The sequence below is a fragment of the Phalacrocorax aristotelis genome, chromosome 6, assembly GCF_949628215.1.
Source record: "Phalacrocorax aristotelis chromosome 6, bGulAri2.1, whole genome shotgun sequence".
NCBI lineage: Eukaryota > Metazoa > Chordata > Aves > Suliformes > Phalacrocoracidae > Phalacrocorax > Phalacrocorax aristotelis.
The window spans coordinates 12,322,541-12,343,842 of record NC_134281.1 but is presented as its reverse complement, the minus strand read 5'-3'; the positions used below and the strand labels follow the sequence as shown (position 1 = coordinate 12,343,842).

Sequence of the window (21,302 nt, the reverse complement as noted above, 5' to 3'; positions counted from 1 at the left end):
CTTCTTCCTGAGTTTCACAGCCTGTATTATTCAAACCCTTACAGGTAGCTCCTTTGTCAATGAGGGAAATTATTGAGATTGCATTTTGCTGCAGAAACTACAGAGAAGCATTTTCTTTTAAATGGAGGTCATCAAAATGCTGTTATAAGGGAAAAAACTGCCAGGACCTGGCCACCTGAATACATCTAGTCTTCCTCTACCACTGGCTGCATTACAATGTAATCCTGTCCCAGATATTGCTGTTGCAGGTTGTAAAAAGTTATGTGTTGCTCTACAGTAGATGATTTCTTTATTAAGCTCCAACAAAGTTAGCAAGAGCTGTCAGGTTTAGGATCTGCTTTGATGACATATTTTAGCTGAGTCCAGGGGTGCTTCCAGAACAAAGTTTACAAAGCAGAAAGCACACATGGACTCAGAACACGAACACAGAATCTAGACCAAAGTCCTTTCTGTTTGCCAAATATTTCACAATTCTCTTTCTAGTCTATGAGAAGTAAATATGGACAGAGGAAAGCAAATGTGGATTACAATGATCTTTTACAAAGCATTAGGGTTTTTTCCCTTGTTAAGTATTGGTACCTACACTGCCAGGAAATTCTTACAAGTTGCCTCGGATGTTTCTTTTGCTTCTTTATCCTGTTTACAGAGACAAACTAAACTTCTTGTGGCTTGTGGGTCTGATCCTCCACAATGAAGCAAATGGAAAGTTTTCCACTTACTTCAAAGGGAGCAGGATCTGGTCCTAAGTGAGATTCCTTGTTTGGCATAATGGAGGTTACATAAGGTAAAACTTGTTTTTCTACAGCAATTTTCTAGGTGACTTGGCTGTTGTATCCCTTGCAAATATTACCTCCTCTTCAAACATCTTGTGCAGTACTACTGATAATCCCCAGCTAAGATTTCACATTATCTGATCCAAGCTGTGCCAGTCTGTATGATGTCCAGCACTCAGAGATGTGGGGGGGCTCTCTGTTGTAGCTGGCAACACAAAGAGTAGATTTTGTTTAAGAAAAAGTTACCCTGTGTACATCAACTATGTGAGTAGCATCAGGAATGTTAAAAAAAATAGTTACAAGAGCTTCTAGGTCATGTCAAAATAAATTCTAGAAACAGATCTCTGTGCTGATTTTTTTCCAAAAATTAAAACGGGATAGCTCTGCGCATAATGACCTAAAAACACAGAAGAAGATCATGTAAATTACGAAGCAAAAAGTAGTCATGAATTACGTGTACTGCATGAAAGGAAGTGGTGTTGCTGACACCTTTGCTACCTACAGCGGACCAAAGCATTTCATAGGAATCCTTGTGGGAACATGTAGGGGGATGGGAAAGTTTCAGATATTTGTGTTCAGAGATATCAAAGAAGCTGACAGAGAAGCACCGTGGAAGGGTTCTCTTTAATTTTAGTGGTTAATTTTAATGAGTTCCTAGTTTCCTAGGGCAAGATGTGCTTCAAAACTGTGACTCTAAATGCCAGTTAAGTTCTCAAACAATTACTTAGACAAAAGTTGGAAAAGGACTGACTTGTAGGTCACATCCAGAAGATCCTATTTTATCATCTCTCACAAAAGTCACCAGAAACCTTAATCGAAGAATACCTAAATAAATAAAAAAATGAGCTTTCCTATACATCTCGTGCTTCTCCTGCTGTTTCAGAGTGACTGTGAGGAAGACAAAAAATGAAAGTAATTAAAGTAATACCTCCATTACTGCCAGGAGTTGGCTCTTGGCCAACTCAAAAATCAATACCTCTGTCCTCCTGAGTTGTTAAAAATTTGAATCCAAGCAAAAATATGGTACATATTCCCCCTTTATTTTAGATATATTGTATCCTCCAAATACAAGCACACCTCTGGGTTTGTGTCTGGGATGTTTCCTTTGAAAAAATGTATTCATTCTGGCTAGCTCTCTTATAGTTTTGATTCAGATGCTACATCAGGTATCTCCTAGAACTTCACAAAACCTGCAACAGTAGTCCTGATAAAAAGATCTTAAAGACTTCAGAGTCCTGTTCAGTACAGATTTATGCTCTGTAACCTGGGTTCCTCTCCATAGTTTTTGTGAACCCTTCTGGTTTTACTAGTTCTTCTACACTAGACTCAAACTTTAACAAGATTGTCTTCCCCTCCCAACAGAATCAGCACTGCTTTGCATTACAGCTATTGCAGCTGGAATAGCAGGGACACATGTAAGCATTAGTTCAGCCAGTTCTGAACTGACATTCAGGTAACGTTCAGGTAATGTTAGGTCTAAAATGGTTCCAGGAACCATTCCTAGGTGGTTTAGTAGAATGTTCTACCCACCCCCTGCATTTCCACTTAGCACTGCCCACTGAAGTACAGGCAAGAGCAGAAGAACTTTTGTGCTGCTGTGCAGCCTCATCCACCTGCACTGGCCAACACGCTCCCTTTTAGAGGGGACGTATCCTGCCTTCTATTGAGCTCTGAAATTAAGCTAATCTGTGAATGCTATTTCATCTTATGAAAGACAGGTAATTTGGCTACTTTGGTGTACCCTGACAATATACCATGGCATACTGCATCTTTAATTTTCTTGATGCACATAGAGTGTGTGGGCTCTGCTTCTACGCTCTTCTGGTTATAATCAGTGTGTTTAACTTGATATCCATGCATGTTCTCTAGGACCTCTACTGGGAACCTGTGGTTTGCAGCCAGAGCACCTGGCATTCATACCATCAACATGATGTTTTGAGTACCTATGGTTTAGAGAATAACCACAATTTTGACAGTAGGATCCATATAGTACCTCAGTTAGCAGGAATTCTGCAATTACAAAGCCAGCAAGTTCTTCCTACATTTTATTATTATTGTGGAAATATCTTTTACTACTACTGAAGACCAAATCAGAAAAACATGCCTATTTAGGAATGGTGTTTCAATGTATGCCTACATGTTTTCCTGAATCAGGGCTCAGTGTAAACCCACCCATGCAGACATTCATCTTACTTGTAGGAAACTGTCTTTTATTTTGTGGGATGGGGTAGCAAACAATTTCCTATCTGACATTATTAGCCTTTAAACACAGCTTTTCTTAAAAGCAATGGCTATGGGTGAGCAATTTAAATGTATTTTAATTTTATTGCCCAATTGCTGTGATTAGTAGTGGGTTTTGTTGTTTTAACCACTTAAGTGATGTTCTCTGCCACTTTCATCTCTGCAAAAGAACCATAACAACCCTGCTAGTAGAAGCATTTGATTGAAAACACTGTAAAATATATTTTAGGGCTGGTAAAATATGTCTTACAGATCTTTTAAGGATTGCTTTTCACATTAAAGCTACAACAGTCTCTGTGCGTGTGTGTGTATCTAAGAGAGAGAAGTAATTGCTTCATCTCACAGCTATCAGCCACCACTTGCTACCAACACCTCTCTGATGTCCTCTAGTGCAGCATATTTCTGAGGTTCTTTCATTTAAGCTGCAAGCAATACATACTGTTCTGTCTCTCTAAATTGAATATGACACAGGCACCAACACTAGGAAGTTGCTGTGATATGACAATCATAGGAGCTGCTGTGTTTGGCCTCATACATTAAGTCCTTGTGTTTTTAAGCTCCCTTGGGACTGAATGGACAGCTATGTTGTTTCTGTCCTCGGCTCACCTACATGTTACTAGAACAAAAGTTTGCAGTCTTTTACCAAGGCGTTTTTTTCAAGGCCGTCCAGCCAGTTCACTCATCTCCAATAAATCTCCAACTAATTTAAGCAAATCTTTCTAGACTTCTACCTTGTGGGTGCCTGGAGTTTGCATTTTAACACTTTGGCAGTGGGAACACACAAAATATGAAGAAATTTTGCACAGGATTATAAACAAATTCCATATCACTTAGGGGAAAGGTTACAAAATCCTATGTATATTTCCTTGCCTTGGTGCCACTCATGGTTCTGGAAGGGTCCTGGGGATTAGCTTTGTACCCTTTGTGCGTTTAGAATCCTTTCCTTGCTGTACACACATTTTCTGCCAAATCATGGGCTTTCTTGCCTTTTTTCTCCCTTCTCAGATTCCTTATAAATTTGGCTGGTCCTGCGCCTTTTTCAGCCCTGCCCTTCCCCCACTCTCCAAGCTGCAGCCATCTGCAGACAAGTTGCAGAAAACTATTTTTCCCTTGGCTTCATCTATTCCATTACTCAACATAATTTCACTTGGATCGGAGCTACGCATGCTGCCGATTTCACTCAATATAGAGGTAAAAATTCAGAGAAGAGATCACAGGCCCAATTTGGGAATGGACTTTCAATCACACACTCCTAAAGCCACTGTGGATTAACCAGTAGAAACCCAGCTAAACTGAGACAGTTGCTGCAGTTAGCCAGACTTATTACAAAGTAAATGACAGAATTATTTTTCCTGTAGAATGAACAGGTCATGTCCAAACCTCTCTGAACTGTCGACAGTCTGCTAACCCATTATGCCTGATGTGTAAATCCACAAATCCTTGTCCATATATCAGAATCTAGTGCTTCTCCCATTTCCTCCTCCTCTGAAAACTAATTCTGGGTATTTCTACAGCAAAGGTTGGCAGGCAGGCTAGGTTGTTCAGTGGCATCAGGAACAAAGCCTTGAACAAGACCAAACTCACTTGTGCCATTCACTTTCAGGAGATTTGAATGGTGGTATTTACTCATTCTGCTGTGATTCAGGCATTCACCTATTAAAATACTGAGCCTCGCTCCTCTCCCTGCTTCCTCCATTCTTAAGATACTCACCAAGAGCTGGTGACCTCCTGTAACTCAGGGGCTGCATTTCAGTGTGACAGCTGTTACTTGTATGCAGTTTGTTACAGATTGATAATGGAGTTGTTGGCACTGTAGGTAAAAATAAGAGGACAGATTAGTCCAAAAATGAATAAAAATCAAGCTAGCATTCAGAAAGAAAACAATAAGAAAGCAGAGTGAAATGTGGGCTAAGGCATAGCCAGGCGTGTGTGTGTAAAGTCTGATGGACATGAATTCAGGCAGCGGATGGAGTTGTGTATTGAAACCATCACAGGCTGAGTTATATTTCCTCACGTGAAGCATGAATTTTGTACCTCTACTGGTCTATTTATCCTGTTCTTTTGTTACTGTTCAAAATGGTGTTAGTGATGCCAGTCTGAATAGTCAACTAAACAATAGCACTGATTTTTCTTCACCATTACCTATTCAGTGAATTTGGAAGCAGTGGCAGCTCATTCACTCACTGCTGTGGAGGCCAAAACCTGTAAGGGCTCAGGTGGCTTTGCCACAAGTCCCCCAGCTCTACTTATCCCTGCCAAGTTCCCTCAGATTTAATTTACTAAAGTGACCAAGTATGAACCAGAAATTCAGTTCCCTCCAAAAACATCCATATGTGTACTAGTTTTTAGACACATACACTTATTAGACCTTTCCCAGAAACCAGCAAGTGACATAGGAAAATAATGGCCTTTTTCATTCCTGATTAGAACAGGAATTTGAACTGTCAATCTACCCATAGCAGGTACTGTAATCTGGGACTTACTCCCAAGCCACCCATTCTTCTAAGTCTTTGCAAATTTGAAAAAGTTGAAGGAAATTTTTAATTTGGCTTCTTAAAAGTCATATGTGCTCTCCTCAGGACCTGATAGTGAAGGATTTGTTATAAATCTGCATGGCTAAATCTCTGCGTTTGGAGAGACAACAGAGCCCATTTGAACTTTAAGTGAAACAAAGCAGAATAGCGGACACTGGTTTGTATTTAACCACCCAAAATGACCCAGAAGGAGTTGTTTTACTAAAAGCAGGTAAGGGACTAGCCTCTGATGTCATTGCAAACTGCTGTATCCAAAATTTCTCTGGCAACATTACAAAGTGAATACAGAGCCCAAAGACAAACATTTTCTCTGAATCAGCAACAGTTGCTCTGTTCTGGAAGGCTTCCAAATTTAACCTTCATTCATTAGGAAAAAAGCTCCAAAATAGACTGCGAATAGCCCAGGAGAAAGAGCAACAACCACAACATATACTGAAAAGACAAAAGGAAAACTAAAAAGAAACTAAATGGGCAGAGAGAGAGCAAGAAGCTTCAGGTATTATAAAAAGTTGAACAGTGTTTAAAATAATAAAAGAATTGCGGGACAGACAGATGGAAAATTTCCACTTGCTCTCAGCTGCAGACCAGAATTCAGGTGAAGCAGCTTCGTGCAGTCAAAGGTGAATATGTATAATGTAATTTCTTGTAACTGTTGTATGAAAGCAGGATATGGTTCTACACTACTTGCTATAAATCAGCCAGAAGCTACTGAGCTCCATGGAAGAACTACTGGATGAAATTCATGGCTTAGTAGAGCAGGTCAAGCTAAATGATTGGAACTGATCATCCTGGCATTACAATCCATGAAGCTATAACCTCCTTTATGTCCTCATTCAAAGCTGCTCAGGTGGTAGATGTACAAATCAAAGCCTTTGGCAGCAACACCAGACTTGTAACAGCACGACTGTGCTGTGAGGCAGATGAGGGAATTAATCCAGATTAAAAATACTAGTGCCAAGGAAAAAAAAAAAGGTTTTAACTTTTTTTTTTAACATGGTTTAGTTCCACAGCCCAATTTACACATGACTCAGGGCATGATGCAGAAGGTGGTAGCCTAGAAAGAAGTAGTAAGGAAAGCAGAAATGTTTCAAATTGGGATTGCCCCAAAGACTTTACATCATGAAACCACAGCCTGAGAACATAGCTGCTATACCAAAACACAAAAGCAGTGCTTGCTTTCAAGTGGCCATTAAAGCCAATATGATTGTGACTGAGAGTAGCGTAACATTTTTATTCCTTCTCTGGACTAATAATATCCTCTAACTGCAAGTATGTCAGCCTATAAACTTCTACCCTTTGCAAAAGCTGATTAGAAAACTGGAAGCTTGATGCAGCCAGAATATCACTATTCAAAGCAACAGCTTTCATCTTTCAAAGCTCATAGCATGCATTAGTGGCATAAGTAACCCTGGTTGAATGCAGTCAGAAAGCAGTACTGCAAGAATACAAACTATTACAGGTTATGCATATAGTACTTTAGACTGCTTTTATGAAATGGGGGGGCTTACGTGATCACACAGTCTGCCTACTTACCAGTGTATCTATTTCTCTGACCCATTCCCCACAATAACTTTAGAAGGCACCATCTAGTTTAAAAAAATATTTGTCAGAGCAACTGAATTCTCAAGACAATGATGCTCCAATGAATAGGAAAGATCCTTGGAGACAACTAGAGTTATCACAGTAATGAAGAGAAGCAGATGAAGGGAGGTGTCATAAAAATAAATTCCATAATATCTCTGAAGTACTCAATTATTGCAGCAATAAGCACTGTGGAAAAGCCCATACAGGTCTAAATGCTTTTTTATCTGAAGATCAGTGTAAGTTGAGTGATGCAGCATCACATATTGAATATTGAGGATGAAGTGAAACATGAGAGATGTGAGACAGAAATCTCCTGGATCTCAACCTTTCTCCTGCTGTACCAATATGCTGATACGTATTAATATAAATCTGTGTCATAAACTAATCAGGCTTTAGCTGAAAACTGGCTAAGTTTCCTAATTGATGGCATGGATCTCATGCAAGCCTCTGTTCCTCACACCTTGGTTTCAAGCTCTCTTCACCTGGATTGCCAGCTCTAAATTTAGAAAGCTGAAGTATTTTTTTCCTCAGATGCCTCCTAGTAGTCAGATATCCTAATGCTTCCAAAGACATTAATCCAGTGGCAATCAAAGTACTATTATCAGGGTTCTGGAGGCAGTAAAAAGACTTTAACAGCCCTGACCAGACCCACCTGGGACTCCTACCCACACTCTCTGTCCATTGGCCTGGGGGCTCCATTTAAGCTCAGCCCTGGGCCATCTCCCTGTTTGAGCTATGCTGTAGACGTGCCTGTCTGTATCCCTGCCTCCGGCCCTGCCTCCTATGTGGACCTTGGGCCTATGCTGTAGCTTCTCTCCTAGCAGACTCCCTCACATGTGTTGTAGCATGTGTCTCATTCTGCATCCTGGATGGACTTTGAACCCAGTTTGTGAGCTTGTTTCTGGGCCTGTCTCTTGCTGCTCCTGAATTGCCCTATGTCCATCCCCTTGCTGTGTCGGGGGCTCTCAGTGGACTGTGGTATCAGCTCCCTGCTCTGCCCACTGTGCTCAGGATGGTGCTCCCTCCATAAGGGCACAGCATGTGCTGTGGTGACCCTCAGCTTATAGCTCTTCAACCCTTAAAGAGCAACTGGTCCTTGCTGCGCCCTGACAGCCATCTCCTTAATCATCATTATCTTGCAACTCTCACCTTGCTTTCTAGGGCACAGAAAAAACATCAGTTTAGTTCACCTGAATCTGTACTTCTCTGACTATTTTTTTTCTACCTTAGCATGATCATCTTTGTTCCAGTGAGATCCAGTGCATCCCAAGGTCTTGCATTTGGTAGAGAGCCCAGTCTTCTAGTTTTTTGGACCCACTTTTGTGAGAGATCTGGACTCACTTCAGCAGTGAATAACAAGTCAGGGACATGCCTGCTTTTTTTGTTGGTGTTTAGTGTGACTCCCACATTTGCCCTTTCCGAAGCAGATATCCCATTTCCTGTTTTATCTGACAGCTCCCTGCATTTCATTCTTGTGTCTTCCTGGACTTTGGTCTCCAGCTCTCTCTCCTATCTCTTCCTCTCTAACAGAACAAATTATCTTGTTATTTTCAGCCACCTCACCTACCCTTATTTCACCTCATGCTTAAGTGTAACTAGTCTCTTCCACAGCTCTTCTGAATTAACCAGTCTTTCTGCATTGGCCACTTACATCCACAAATTACCCCTCTCGTGTGTGTTTTACCTGAGCTGTTTGTCTCTGCTCTCTTCTCCTATCCAACTCCTTTCTGTTCTTCACCATCACCTCATGTCGCACTCTCCTCTTTAGCTGTTTTCACCTATGAATGCTGTCTATGAGATTACTCTCCACAGAATTAAAATCTTCCATGAGATACCCATTTGCTGATAACACATGGCAGACTTGCTTTCTTTTCCATTATCCTTTACCTTTGTCTCAATACCCATCAAGTCTCTCTTCCTTGTTCTTAAACCTATACAAAAAAAGGCTAGTCCTTGAACCTAACACTTTCTGAAAAAAGTTCCATGCCAGTTCCACTGTTCACTTATGCCTGCTCAGTGGCTCTCCTGTCTGCTAGCTGCTTGACTTTTCAACCCTTTTGTCTAAGCCAGCCATCCTACCACATATATTTGGTGAACTGTTTGACAGCAGAGATCACAGGCAAGAACCTTCCTTTATGTCTCTGTCCTACTCACAACATGCCATTCCTAGATAGTCCCTGCAAACTACAGTTTGCAACAGGCAAGCGAGCAATGAGTGAACTAACACATCTACCTACCTCCAAAGAACAACTGGACTCTTCCTTTCTCACTAAATTTTCCTGTTTACTTTCTGAATAATTGTTCTTGAGCGTTCACACCATCTGTGCTGTGCACTGTAAGCACAGGGTCCTGTGGAATAATGAATATTTGATCATGTCATTCAAGGCTAAAGCAAAATTGCACGGTTTAATTCTGCCATTTCCCAACTGTACAATCTCAGCATTTCTTTCATGTAATTTTCTTTTATATAATGAATGCACAGTTTGTGTATATATCTCTAAAAAACCCAGTGGTCTTTCATTGAAATACACTAGCATTTTCCTAACAAGTGATGGGATCCAAAGTTTTTGTTCTGATCCATTTTGGAATGAGCTTTAAAGTTCAGATACAGTCTGAAATTTGGGAACATTAAAATCTATGATTCTGGGTCAGGATCATTTTATATTTTCTCGCTCCTGGTTCTTTTCTCTGTTCTATGGCTTCTGAAAAGTGGTCACTTTGTCCACAGAGGGGAACTTAGAAGCCTGAACAGCCAAACCCAAACAGGGAGAAACCTGACACTGTTGTTTATTAGTATTTTTGTCTTTCTAATTTGTCATCCTATTTAGCACTTTGAACATAGATGACTTTCTGGTACAAAGGTCTGGAGAGGCATCACATAATATGCTACATGCTGTATCCTCCTGAGGTTTACTGGTGCTGAGCTCTGACAGAAATGCATACCCTGAAGTCTGTGCTCATTCTTCCGTGAGGAGGCAGCCATCCGCTCTGTGCAGCAGCAAATCTGCCAGCTGGCCATAGAGGGGCGATGGCATCAGCTGCAGCCTATCCCCTTTGCTAGCTACATGACATATCTGGTCTGGGAGGATTAGAAACCAGGGGAGCGGAGAGCAAATTGCTGCAGGGAGATGAGTTTGGGGGCAGGGGAGCACATTCACGCAACTGCTCTTTTGAACGTTTCCTTTTTTTTTTCTTGATCCCAAGCTACCTGCTACACAAGATGGGGGAAAGGGGGACTGCAAAGGGAGAGTCTGACTTTCAGGAAAGACTGTGGAGAAACATAACTCACATTAGTGGTGAGATTAAAGGATTAGATTCAATTCACACCCTAGTCAAAATGAAATTTCAGCCTCTGCTTTTTGTGTGACATGTAGTGGGCCAGAACTGTGACAGTGGTTACAGAGCTTAGCATCCTCAGCAGTGCACAGAGGGAGAGGGGTCTAGTCCCTGATTTCCGTGCATTTCCTGCTCTAGCACAAGTGTCTCCTTGCATGTGAAATACCACTAATTAGCAGCTTTTCTTGTCATGAGTGTAGAACACAACCTATGGTACCACCTTTCCCTTTCTCCCACTTCCCTATGCTGGATATTTCCTCAAATAATTTCTGCAGAAAATCCTTTCTCTCTGAGGTATTGCGAACAGATATTGGAATCCTATTTCTTAATTCAAAACAATAAAAAACAAAAAAACAACATAAAAACCATCCTGTAAAGGACTTATGGATGCGGCTTGATATTACAGAATCTTGTGCACCAAATCACAGCCCATAGTGGAACTGGCTATTATATTCCTGGTGCGTGAAATGACTTGAGAACAGAACCAGTTTCAAGAGTAGCTTTACACCTGAAGGCCGGACTAGCTCAGTTTCCAAGCTCATGTTTCTGGTGTGAATACCTGATTCCAACACTGACATATATTAGAATATTTCCATGATTAAAAATGATTATTGTGTTCCAATGGAGGCAGATAAGTACACAGGAAGTTCTTTTTTATGAGCAATTTTCCAAGCAAATAGTCATGGAGAGAACTCTACTATTCAGCCAGTTTTAGCCATGACATTTTGACTTCTTTCTTTGTTTCTCCCTGATATTTTGTAAACTGCTGTTTCCTAGCTTAGGTGGGTTTACATGCTTAGTGCTTGTAGATCAGCCTAATTCTTCAGCCATGCCAGCTTTTGCTCATTTTTGGTAAACACCTTCGAATTTTTCATTTACCTGGTAATAAGATGTTCATAACTGATCACAGCATTGCAGGTACAATTTCCTGCCCACTTGGAATTACAGTGTTCTTAGTTACACAGCCAAAAATTTTACTGGGCCTTTTCCGCTAACCTATTTCGTAAATAGGAATATATATCTATTCATATGTAAGTTGGTGCCTACTGTACCTAAGTCTCTTCAAGCATCAGTGCTTTCCTCTCACAGAATGTGTGGTTTGGATTGTTTTACTGTGGGTATACTGGTTGGTATTCTTCCAGGTTTAATACCTTTGTTACATTACAGGATTACTTGCTCATTCTTCTAACAATTTATAATTTAGTAATTCATGGTGATTACATTGCCCGATATTTACTCTCTCTTCCAGACCGCTGTTAATGTCAACTAAGACAGGGTCCAGCATCCCCTGTTAGACTCTGCTCTCCTGTGACTCATCTCTGCTAGCCAAGAGTGTATTTGACACTGCCTGTAGGTGACTGCCTGCTCAGCATCTTTGCATGCCCTGAACCTGTAAATCAAAATAAGCTGTCTTAGCTTACCCAATTTAAATAGTCTAGAGGCTGTTCATCAATGTAGTAGTAAAATAGCCACCTGGAGAGGTAAGAATAAATTGTTTCCACATGCATTTAAACTGGAAGATAGAGGAAAAATCTACATCATTAGTGACTATGTGAAGAGATAAAGCTACACATTTAAGCTCCAGGCTCTGTGGGTTTCCTAAAAGAGCCAGGCAACTGTGTGGGAGTTGTGCAGAAGTCCCACCTCCTCCTGAGGCTGTTGGGCACTCCACCATGCTCTTGCGTGTAGCTATTTGAATGCATTCTCTTTCCCCTGACAGGTCCATGGGAAGTGTGTGTGTAGACACAACACAGCAGGAGACCACTGTGAGAAATGTGCACCGCTATACAATGATCGACCTTGGAAGCCAGGAGATGGAAAAACAGGGGCGCCAAATGAATGCAGAAGTGAGTGGGAGGGAGTTTACTGATCCAGGCTTTCAGGATGAGCACTCACCATGCCAGCAGGCAAAGTTCTCTAACAAAGACATTACGCTAGTGGTGCCATTACAGAAACGGGGGATAAGTTGCTGGTCATTGATGGAAAACTTCAGTATGCATGTTGTTTTACTGCAGCTGACCCATTTGGCCTACTAGAAAGTGGAATCTACAAGGCAGAAATCTGTTCTTCATGCAGCTATGTCCCCTCACATGTTTTAGCATTACAGGGTTTTGTGCAGGACTTACGATACCATCAGATTAGTTTGTCTTACTGTAAGAATACCACACAGCTCACAACCACCCAAGCTTCTCAGACCCTGCTGGGACTCTCGCTCTGTGTTGCAATTTCTAGCTTTTATGGAAATCAAGGATTGCAGGTAGATGAAATGTGGTACATTCGGGTATTTCCTCCATGATTCATAGTAGGAAAATGATAGCATTTGAATAGTATTGCTGTGTCTGTTATATAAGCTTGAAATACATTCTCCTGTTTCCCACCAGAGTGTCGCTGTCACAACCATGCTGATAGCTGCCATTTTGATCTGAGTGTTTGGTTGGCATCAGGAAAGCGCAGTGGTGGGGTCTGTGACAACTGCAAGCATAACACAGAGGGACATCGCTGTCAAAGGTGCAAACCGGGGTATTACAGAGATAGAGGGAAACCCATGTCTTCTACAGAGGTCTGCAAACGTAAGTGACTATTGTTACATGCACTGAAGACACATGAATGCTGGAAGAATCATTAAAAGAATTATTAAAAGAAAGAAATAAATCAATAACTCCTATAGAAGTAACTCAGGAGTATTACTATCCTTTCTTTGTATTCTGCTCCTAAACTACAGTTTTCTGATCAAAGATCATCTTCCTGATTTTCTGTGTCCATTTCTACCCCTGGTATCACACACTTTTTTGTGATAACTGCTACAGTGCTCCATAATGCATTGCATTCTGGGGAAAGGCAGATCCTTCTTGTGCTTGCACTTAAAAGAATATAGTTTATTTTTACTTAAGGCACATTTTATTTAGCTTTTTCTGCAACTCTTAAGATTGTGTGTGCCTGTGTGTAAGCTACTGTTAAATTCCGTTTGATTGTACAACTTCTGTGCACATAAATATATATAATAATGACTGTAGGAGGTGTAGGAAGCATGAGACCATGTGTATCCTCTAGGGAACAAATACATCATAGCTCACTCAGGCTTATCTCTGGATTCTACAGCTGTATTTTGGGGTGCTCTGCCAAAATTAATTGCCTCATTAACACTTCAGCAGGATGTGTTAGGAAGTAACTCGGGCACAGAGGCACTAATGGTTATACACAGAGGGTGCACAACCTCTGGATCAAGGTAGTTTGCACCCAGCCAGTCTGGAACACAGCCTAAATCTCCCTTACTTAGTGTAAACATTTCCTGAGTATCCTGCCAGGCTTCACACATCTGATTCCATCTGGCACCTATTTGGGAGGTTGCTATTTCAAACAATATACCTCATTTCATTTCATTTCTCCTTTTGGATAGTTTTCCTTCCTTGTAGCTCAGACATCAGTTGCCAGCACAGAGAACTTCATCTTCTGTCATCTATACTCATGTCCACTGGCAACATGTGCTTTTGAAACTTTCCTGACCCTTTGATGCTCTTCATCAAGATTTCTCTTAAACATTCAGGTTACAAACACTCCTCTTCCTAGGACTGTATGGCCTGTGATATTGCTTAAACTTTCTGTGCATGACACATCATATGTTTCTGCTCTTTTGTATTCTTTTCACTGGGTTTTAGTGCCAGCACAGACTGCTTCCACACGACCCCTTCTTTTCAATTTCACAATGCTCATCACAGAACACTGATCAGCAGACAGGGCTGGAGGTGAGCTTATCTAACTCACCCTGTATCCTACAGTGTTCTACGGTGGCCCCTTTCTAGTCCTGTTTCTACTCTGAGCAGATTTGCTACAGGGAAATATTGTAATGAGAATAAATTGTTGTGCCAGAAGGTTAGTTTTCAATCTCATATTACCTGAAAGAATCTGTGTATAAACTCTTGTGTTTAACAGCAGGGTGATGGTGTAGTAACGGACATCATGTGTAATATAAGATAACCGCTGAAGTCAAGGAGCACTGGAGAGCAGCAAAGAGGGAAAAAAAAGATGTTTGAAAATACAGCCTATCTGTGTGGAAACCCTAGAACAGTCTGCCTGGATGAAATCAGACCCTGACTCTACCTCTGCCTCTTTTGTCTGGTCTGGTTACAGGCCTCTCAGTACCTCCTGCCAATATTCTGCACAGCAAAAGAAAAAACTGTTCAGGAATTTACCTTGTTGAAAGAGCTTTATTCCTGTTGTGCCAGTCAAGCACAACAATGTTCTTTTCACCTGGGAACATGCTGCTGCCAGCAGAAGGCCCCCAAATGCAATTGTTTCCACTCTGACTTGCATGCTTAGGCCTAGATAGCTGCCATCATGCTTTAGCCACCTGAAAGTTATGTCTTTTCTAGGCTCCCTGTACAGTCAGTGGAGAAACAGTAGGACCATAGGGAATGATTTATTGCAGTCTAACGTAGATGCCTGAGACAGATGAGCTGAATTGCCCTCTAGATGATATCTATTTTTCTTCCTTGATTTAAGAGGTATTCTGGATCACTAGCCTGCACTAGAGTTTCTGTTGTTTGAGATGAATCTAACAGATTTGATTCAGCATTATTGCAGACAGGTAAGCATGACCCTACCTGTGCATGATTCAAGTCAATGGGACCTTTTACAAGCATGTAAAGGCATGCATGAATGCTCACTACATCAAGATATAAGGAAAGGGTACTGCAGTTCACTTTAGAGAGCCTCAGCTTTTACAGCAGACTGGTGTGCTGTACCTGTGTGAAAATAGAAGGGACACTGCAGATATAATTACCGAGTTAAGAGACACCTGGGAAGGGGGTGGTTACTCTGTGCCTTTTCTATTTAAGGTGAGGAGGAGAATTCTCACAATGGCATGTGACAAGTTACATTAATAGGGTAGTGCTTTGTATGATGAAAGAACTGATCCCCAAACACTTCCCCATGTGGTCTGCAGGCAGTGTGTAAGTGTGCACTTCATGTTATGCTGTACCTCTGCAGAGAATTTTCAGGGAATGTTTCACTACTTTGGTTATTATCAGTGACAGCAAAACCAGAAACACCAGTGCAGACAGGCAGAGTTGTCTTGGTTAGAACAGACCCAGTTTGATAGAGGGAAGATTTCACCTCCAGGACCATCATTAGCTCCTTATGCCTAGAGGTGATATTAAACTGAAAGGCCTCATGCAGGATATAAGATAGAGGCCCTCTTCTCTATCCTTTAGGTTGTGAAACTTGCATTGCTATTAAACTTAATCTGGTGTGATCTGAGTAAATTGCTCAGGTTGTGTGACCCTAAAACACCTCTGGTTACTCAGTAAAAAACAGTTACTGTTTTGAGCATTGCTAATATGCAAGAAATTAGACAATTAGACCACCAGGTACATTTCTCTCGTACCTCAGCCTGCTGATCCTAAATTGAAGAGCTGCCACTTCTGGATTAGCATGTTTATGGTGATTTAAATGTACCAATTCCAAGGCATCATCTCACTTTGAGAAAACCACGCAAACAGTGCCAGACTAACAACACTAAATTAAAAACCCACCCACTGGGCAAGTGCTGAAAAGCAGTAATAAATTGCAAACAGTGGACTGAATGGATGATTTTGGTGAGAGCAACCTAGTCTGCAGCTTCCCATTTTGAACTCAGAGGAAAAAAAAAAAAACCTCAATGGCAGATCAAAACTTGACCCTTGTGTACAGTAGATACTGAGCTGGGAAAGGAAATCTGATGAAAAAACTGAATGAAATGCTGTGTTAATCCCTTTGAGAAAGCACGCTTGAAGAGTGCTCTGCCATCCAGAGCAAAGTCTAGGTTCAGCTGTGATATCCCCCTCAGGCTCCCAGAAAGTTAACAGGACAGCGCTCAGGCCCAGAAAGAGTCTTTAAGCATTAGTCATAATAATGAACAGCATTCTCTCTTAATCACTGCTAGGAAAAAAACAGTTGTATAACAATTGGATGTCCTGGCACTATCCAAACCACCCTTTGCTGACCCTCCAATGTGTGACTGCAAAGACATTCCCTTGGAAAAAAAAATCTGTTGAAATTTAACATGTAAGTGTGAATCTGATACTCCTTTTTGTCTGCAGAGGTAGCCTTTGCTTCTGTTCCTAGCAGCTGGGGATGAACGAGAGCCAGGTTACATGCAGAGCCTTGTTTTGACACTGCTTAAATCTATATTAAAAATAAAAAAAGGAAGGCATGAAATGACCCCCAGAGCAAGGCACACACCTGCCTGTTATTGGGGGTGACAACACAGGATTAAGAAGTTTGGATATAGGCTTGTATGGGAGCTTTCACTCGGAAGCCTAATCGTTTCCTAACCAATGGTTAGAAAAGCTGCTGTATCCTTGGCTTTTTCCTGTGGCTTATTTGGAGGCTTAAGGGATCCTTCTGAAATGGCACCATCTTTTGTACTCACCCTTTGCTTAGCTTAAAAAATAATGTAGGCGTGTAGACCCATTAAAAAGGGTCTCCAGGAAAACAAGCTTTTTTTACTCTAAGCACAAGGGTTGAAAATTAAAATGTGCCCAGATGCACATGCACACGCACACTCTGAAAAGCTCTGATTCTCATCCTTTTACTTCTGAGCAGAGGGAGTGAACTTTTGATTGTAATATCACAAAGGCCTGATCACATCTTGGTTCAAAGTCTGTCTTAATCAGCCCTGACCACACATGCAGCCGTCTATCTTATTTCCTTCATTTAAGAAACATCATTGGCTGAGTCAATCCTAACATCTGACATGCTTTAAAAATTGCCCTGATTTGGTCATATGCTCCAAAGATGTGCATGTATATTATTTCAGATTCAAAAGGCTTTGCTTGATTTTTTTGTTTTGCCTGTTTTCCATCAAATAGCCAGTCTGCTCATAGATATATCTTATGCAACATTATTAGATAGAAGTTTAAGGCAAGATACCTCAAAGTCCACTGAATTACTTGGACCACTTGTTATTTTCCTATAAGTTGGGACCATATTGTTACAACCAATATTATATTTTACATCTGTGTCTAATTACATGGGAAAGACAGCTGTGCTGAGGGCAGACAGATTTATTGAGGACATGAGTGGAGACTGCTCTATGAATTATTCATTTTTCATTATTCCTTGTCTCCTCCTTTTTACAGCAGTTTTTGACGAAACAAACTTAGTATAGGAGTGAGACTAAAAGGCAAGCGGATGCTTTGTGATGCTTCATGACTGATAGCCAATTCTAAAGTACAATGATGAAATTTTTCATTACACTGCTGTCAAGGGGAGAACCCAAATAAACCAGCCATCTCTGAGCCAGAACTGTCTGCACACCGTCCCTAACATAATTGATGATGCCTTTGACAAACAAGGCCATTGTCATGTCGGCTGGTGTTTTGTTAGACAGGCAGGCGGATGGAGAGAAACCTAGGGTTTGCCAAGAGAAAAGAAGCAAAAATCAGCAGGGAAAGATGCTGTGTTGTCAAATATTGGGAAACGTAAAAGGGTGAGGTTTTGGAAACTTGCTTTTATGTTTCTTTAATTGTGAAGTTTATCTGCAAATCTGTGGTACTACTAAACAGATAAAACACAGTCATCAACAGCTGCCCCTTCAGCATGTGACATGTGGGCTCTTATTTTGGGAGTTACCTTAGATGCACAACTGGGATTTTGGCTGTAATACTCTGGAAGCCAGACAATGTACACACCCAAGCTGAAACGCTAAGCAAACACAGACTGAGTAAAGCATTCGCAAGCCACTTGTATAACTCAACTGAAAGTGTTGTACATTTATTGGTTCAGCTTGCTTTCTAATCCACCAGAAGCTGTCCCAGTTCCTAATGGGGGAATATGCCCCACAGTTCCTTTGAGAACATTAGTTTTCCTAAACTGTAGCCCCAAAATAAAAAAAAAAAAAAAAAAAAGGTAGCACTTTTTTCCTACCTCCTCGTGAGCTTCTGCCAATGCTGTCAGTTACTGTCCTGTAACACTTTCCCTTAGGGATAGGACTGGAGAAGGTCTCGTCTTCCTGAATCAGGATCTAGTCTCAGTTGGTCATAGGTAGTCTAATGACACTAATGATTTACCCATCTGTTATGAAACCCTAACTGATGAAACCTGAAAACCAGAAATAAGATGGGAATAAAGACAGACCCAGAAGTTGCAGAAATGTAAGAAATTTAAGGTGAAAGCTCCACAGGTAGATCTTCCATCCAGAGATATTACAGTGAAATTAGAAACCTGGATTCAAGCCAACCCAGATGTTGGCAACCTCTTCTTGTGGCTCAGACCTGTCTGCAATAAAGGAAGCATGTATTTCCGCTCCTTATCCTCAAATCTATGACATCCATTTTTTTCAGTGATGGACAGAACTAAATGTCTCCTCTTTTAGGGTGATGGAGTTAGCCCTGCAAAAATCTGAGCAAAAATAATTCAAGTTAAGCAGCAACAAATCAGAACTTGCCTTTGAAACTAACTGTGCTAATGAGCACTTCATTGTTACACCTGCTCTCCAGAACTGACAGCAAAATTCCTGGGTTTCCTCCCAAAGTCAAGACTGCTGAGTGGCAAACAGGTGAGCCTGCTGCCATCTGCCAAACAGCTCACTGTGTTGAGTATACATTGCGTATGACAGCACGCTTATTTTCTGTCCTTAGGCTATCGTGCTAGTGTTCCCTGAAAACAACGGACTGAGATCCATCTACAGCAGAGTGTAATAATATTATTAAAAATATTGGCACAAAGAACACAGGGCATAGTGAAAAAGTAGCTTTGTAATAAGCAGATCATAAGAGAAATACCCTTTAAACAAAATTGATCATCCTTTTTCTTGTACTATTTTCAAAAGATATTTTCTTTTCTTGAGCATCAAATATGAGGTTGTGGATGAAAGTGAAGCTGTCCCTGCTACACTTAACACTCTTTATAGTCATATAGTTGCCCCTTGCCCTTGGAAAATGATGTGTGGAATCAGAGTGTTCATTTGGTCTTTTATTTGTGAGCTCATGAAGAAAAGTAGTTTGATTAGAAGCAATGATGGGCAAACTTCAAAAGCTTTGGAGATCATGTTTGGTTCAGATAAGCATCCAAAAAGCTGGCCCCTGATCCAAGCTATCTAAACACCTTGGGTGTCCTACATTTAACTGAAAATCTCTGTTAAAGCGGGTCTTAGCCACAAGATTTTTATTTCTGCTCTCTTTCAGATGGATGAAGTAGTGATGCATTTACTTTTCAGTCTCTGCTACAAGCAAAAGCCAGGGCGTGCTGCTTTGTTAATACAAAAGAGCTGAAATATGAAGGCCTGGAGTTCAGCTCAGTTCTCATTTTAATCAAACTTGTTTGAATATCAAAATGAATGGATATGTTTATTGCTTGTATTTTACCTCTCCAGAGCTGTTGACACAAGGCTTGACCATCTCAGCTAGCCTCTGCCCTGATGGAGACGAGTCAACTGTGTTGGCTTTGCACCACTATCCTATCTGTATATTACTTTCCACCTCACTCCCTGATGCTGTCACATTGGGAATGTACTGGTGGCGTGGGATTGTGACAATTTATTGTCTGTGAAGCCAAAGTTGCCCACAGGATCTGTTTTACTGCCAAGTTGCCTTGAGTTGCCAGGCTGGTGTCAAACTGACAATAGCATTAGAAAGATCTGGGTTTTTTTCCTCCTATTTGCTCAGCTCCAGCTATGTGTAAAATACGTCTAGTGAGTTTAGAGATCTCTCATTCTGTCCACCTTCTTTATAACAAATCTGCTCATGTATTTGTACAAAAAATTTCATCAGCTTCCTTACATACATACAGTACTGCATGGTGAGATGTGTCCCTTAGAACTTGTACTGAAGGAAATTTGTGGACTCTGGAGGCAGAAATCGAAAAAATATTTCTCGTCATCTGAACCACCTGCACAGGCTGCATCTAGCCCCAAAGAAAACAGTAGTTTTGTGATCTCTGTGTTCACAGGAAATACAACGTAGGCAATAGCTATCATTTTTTACCTTGTCCATGCTAGTGAATCTTTCTGTAAAATACTTTAAAACATCAATCACCTGCAAGTCCCTTTAAAAATAAACACCCAGTGAAGGCTTCCTGCCACTGCTTCAAAACCTCCTATGGTCAAGATTTGTGTAGTAGGGAAGAAGTGACTTTCACAGATAAATGAGTCCCAGTTGTACTTGTTTTCATGTGCTTAATGAGTTTATAAGAGACAAAAATAATATTGCAAATATAGGTTGACAATGCAATGTTTACCAGTTCTGACTTAAAACTACTGAGCATAAGGAAGAGGGCATGAGTTTATCAGCCTTGCAAAAAATGTCACTTATCCAGTTGACCCCTGGGCACACAATCTCAGTCACCTCTTATCATATCTCCATAGCTTGCGCCTGCCAGCCAATGGGTTCAGCCAACGCAACTTTCAGCAGAAGCTGGCGATGCCACCCCAAGACGGGATTCTGCTACTGCAAGCCAGGTGTGGCGGGCCCCAACTGCGATAGATGTCTCATGGGCTACTGGGGCTTTGGAGAAAATGGCTGTCGCCCTTGTGACTGTGCCAGAGACTGCGACCAGCATACTGGAAACTGTTTCAATGGGTAAAGAAGCCCTCCTTTGGGTTCACTTTGAGTTGGGATTCTGTGAAATGAAGCAAAGATTAACTGAAATACTGCAGCAGTCACAGTAATTGGAGGATGCTGTCCAATCATCTGATTGTCCTCAATCATTTGAAAAGGTGGCTGTGAATCATAAAAGGTTTCTTAGATTCCATTTGGTGGCTGGTACACTTTTAAGTCCATTGTATTATCCAAGGCAATCTTGAAATGATGACTTTTTGCAGTAATAGCAGGTGACTCCACAACCCCGTGGAAATATG

The 21,302-nt window shown here is 41.1% G+C and overlaps 2 protein-coding genes across 2 annotated transcripts in view; both read left to right on the top strand.

Annotated features, from left to right (window-relative positions):
• The window catches only part of TMEM43 (transmembrane protein 43), a 494,721-nt gene that overhangs the window by 433,064 nt on the left and 40,355 nt on the right, over nt 1-21,302 (top strand). The window lies entirely within an intron of this gene.
• LOC142058573 (netrin-4-like) overlaps nt 1-21,302 on the top strand; it is a 51,449-nt gene that overhangs the window by 24,154 nt on the left and 5,993 nt on the right. The window contains exons 4-6 of the mRNA XM_075095981.1: nt 12,189-12,315; nt 12,850-13,038; nt 20,811-21,024. Of these exons, the coding sequence (XP_074952082.1) occupies nt 12,189-12,315; nt 12,850-13,038; nt 20,811-21,024 (530 nt within the window). The remainder of the gene's footprint in view (nt 1-12,188; nt 12,316-12,849; nt 13,039-20,810; nt 21,025-21,302) is intronic.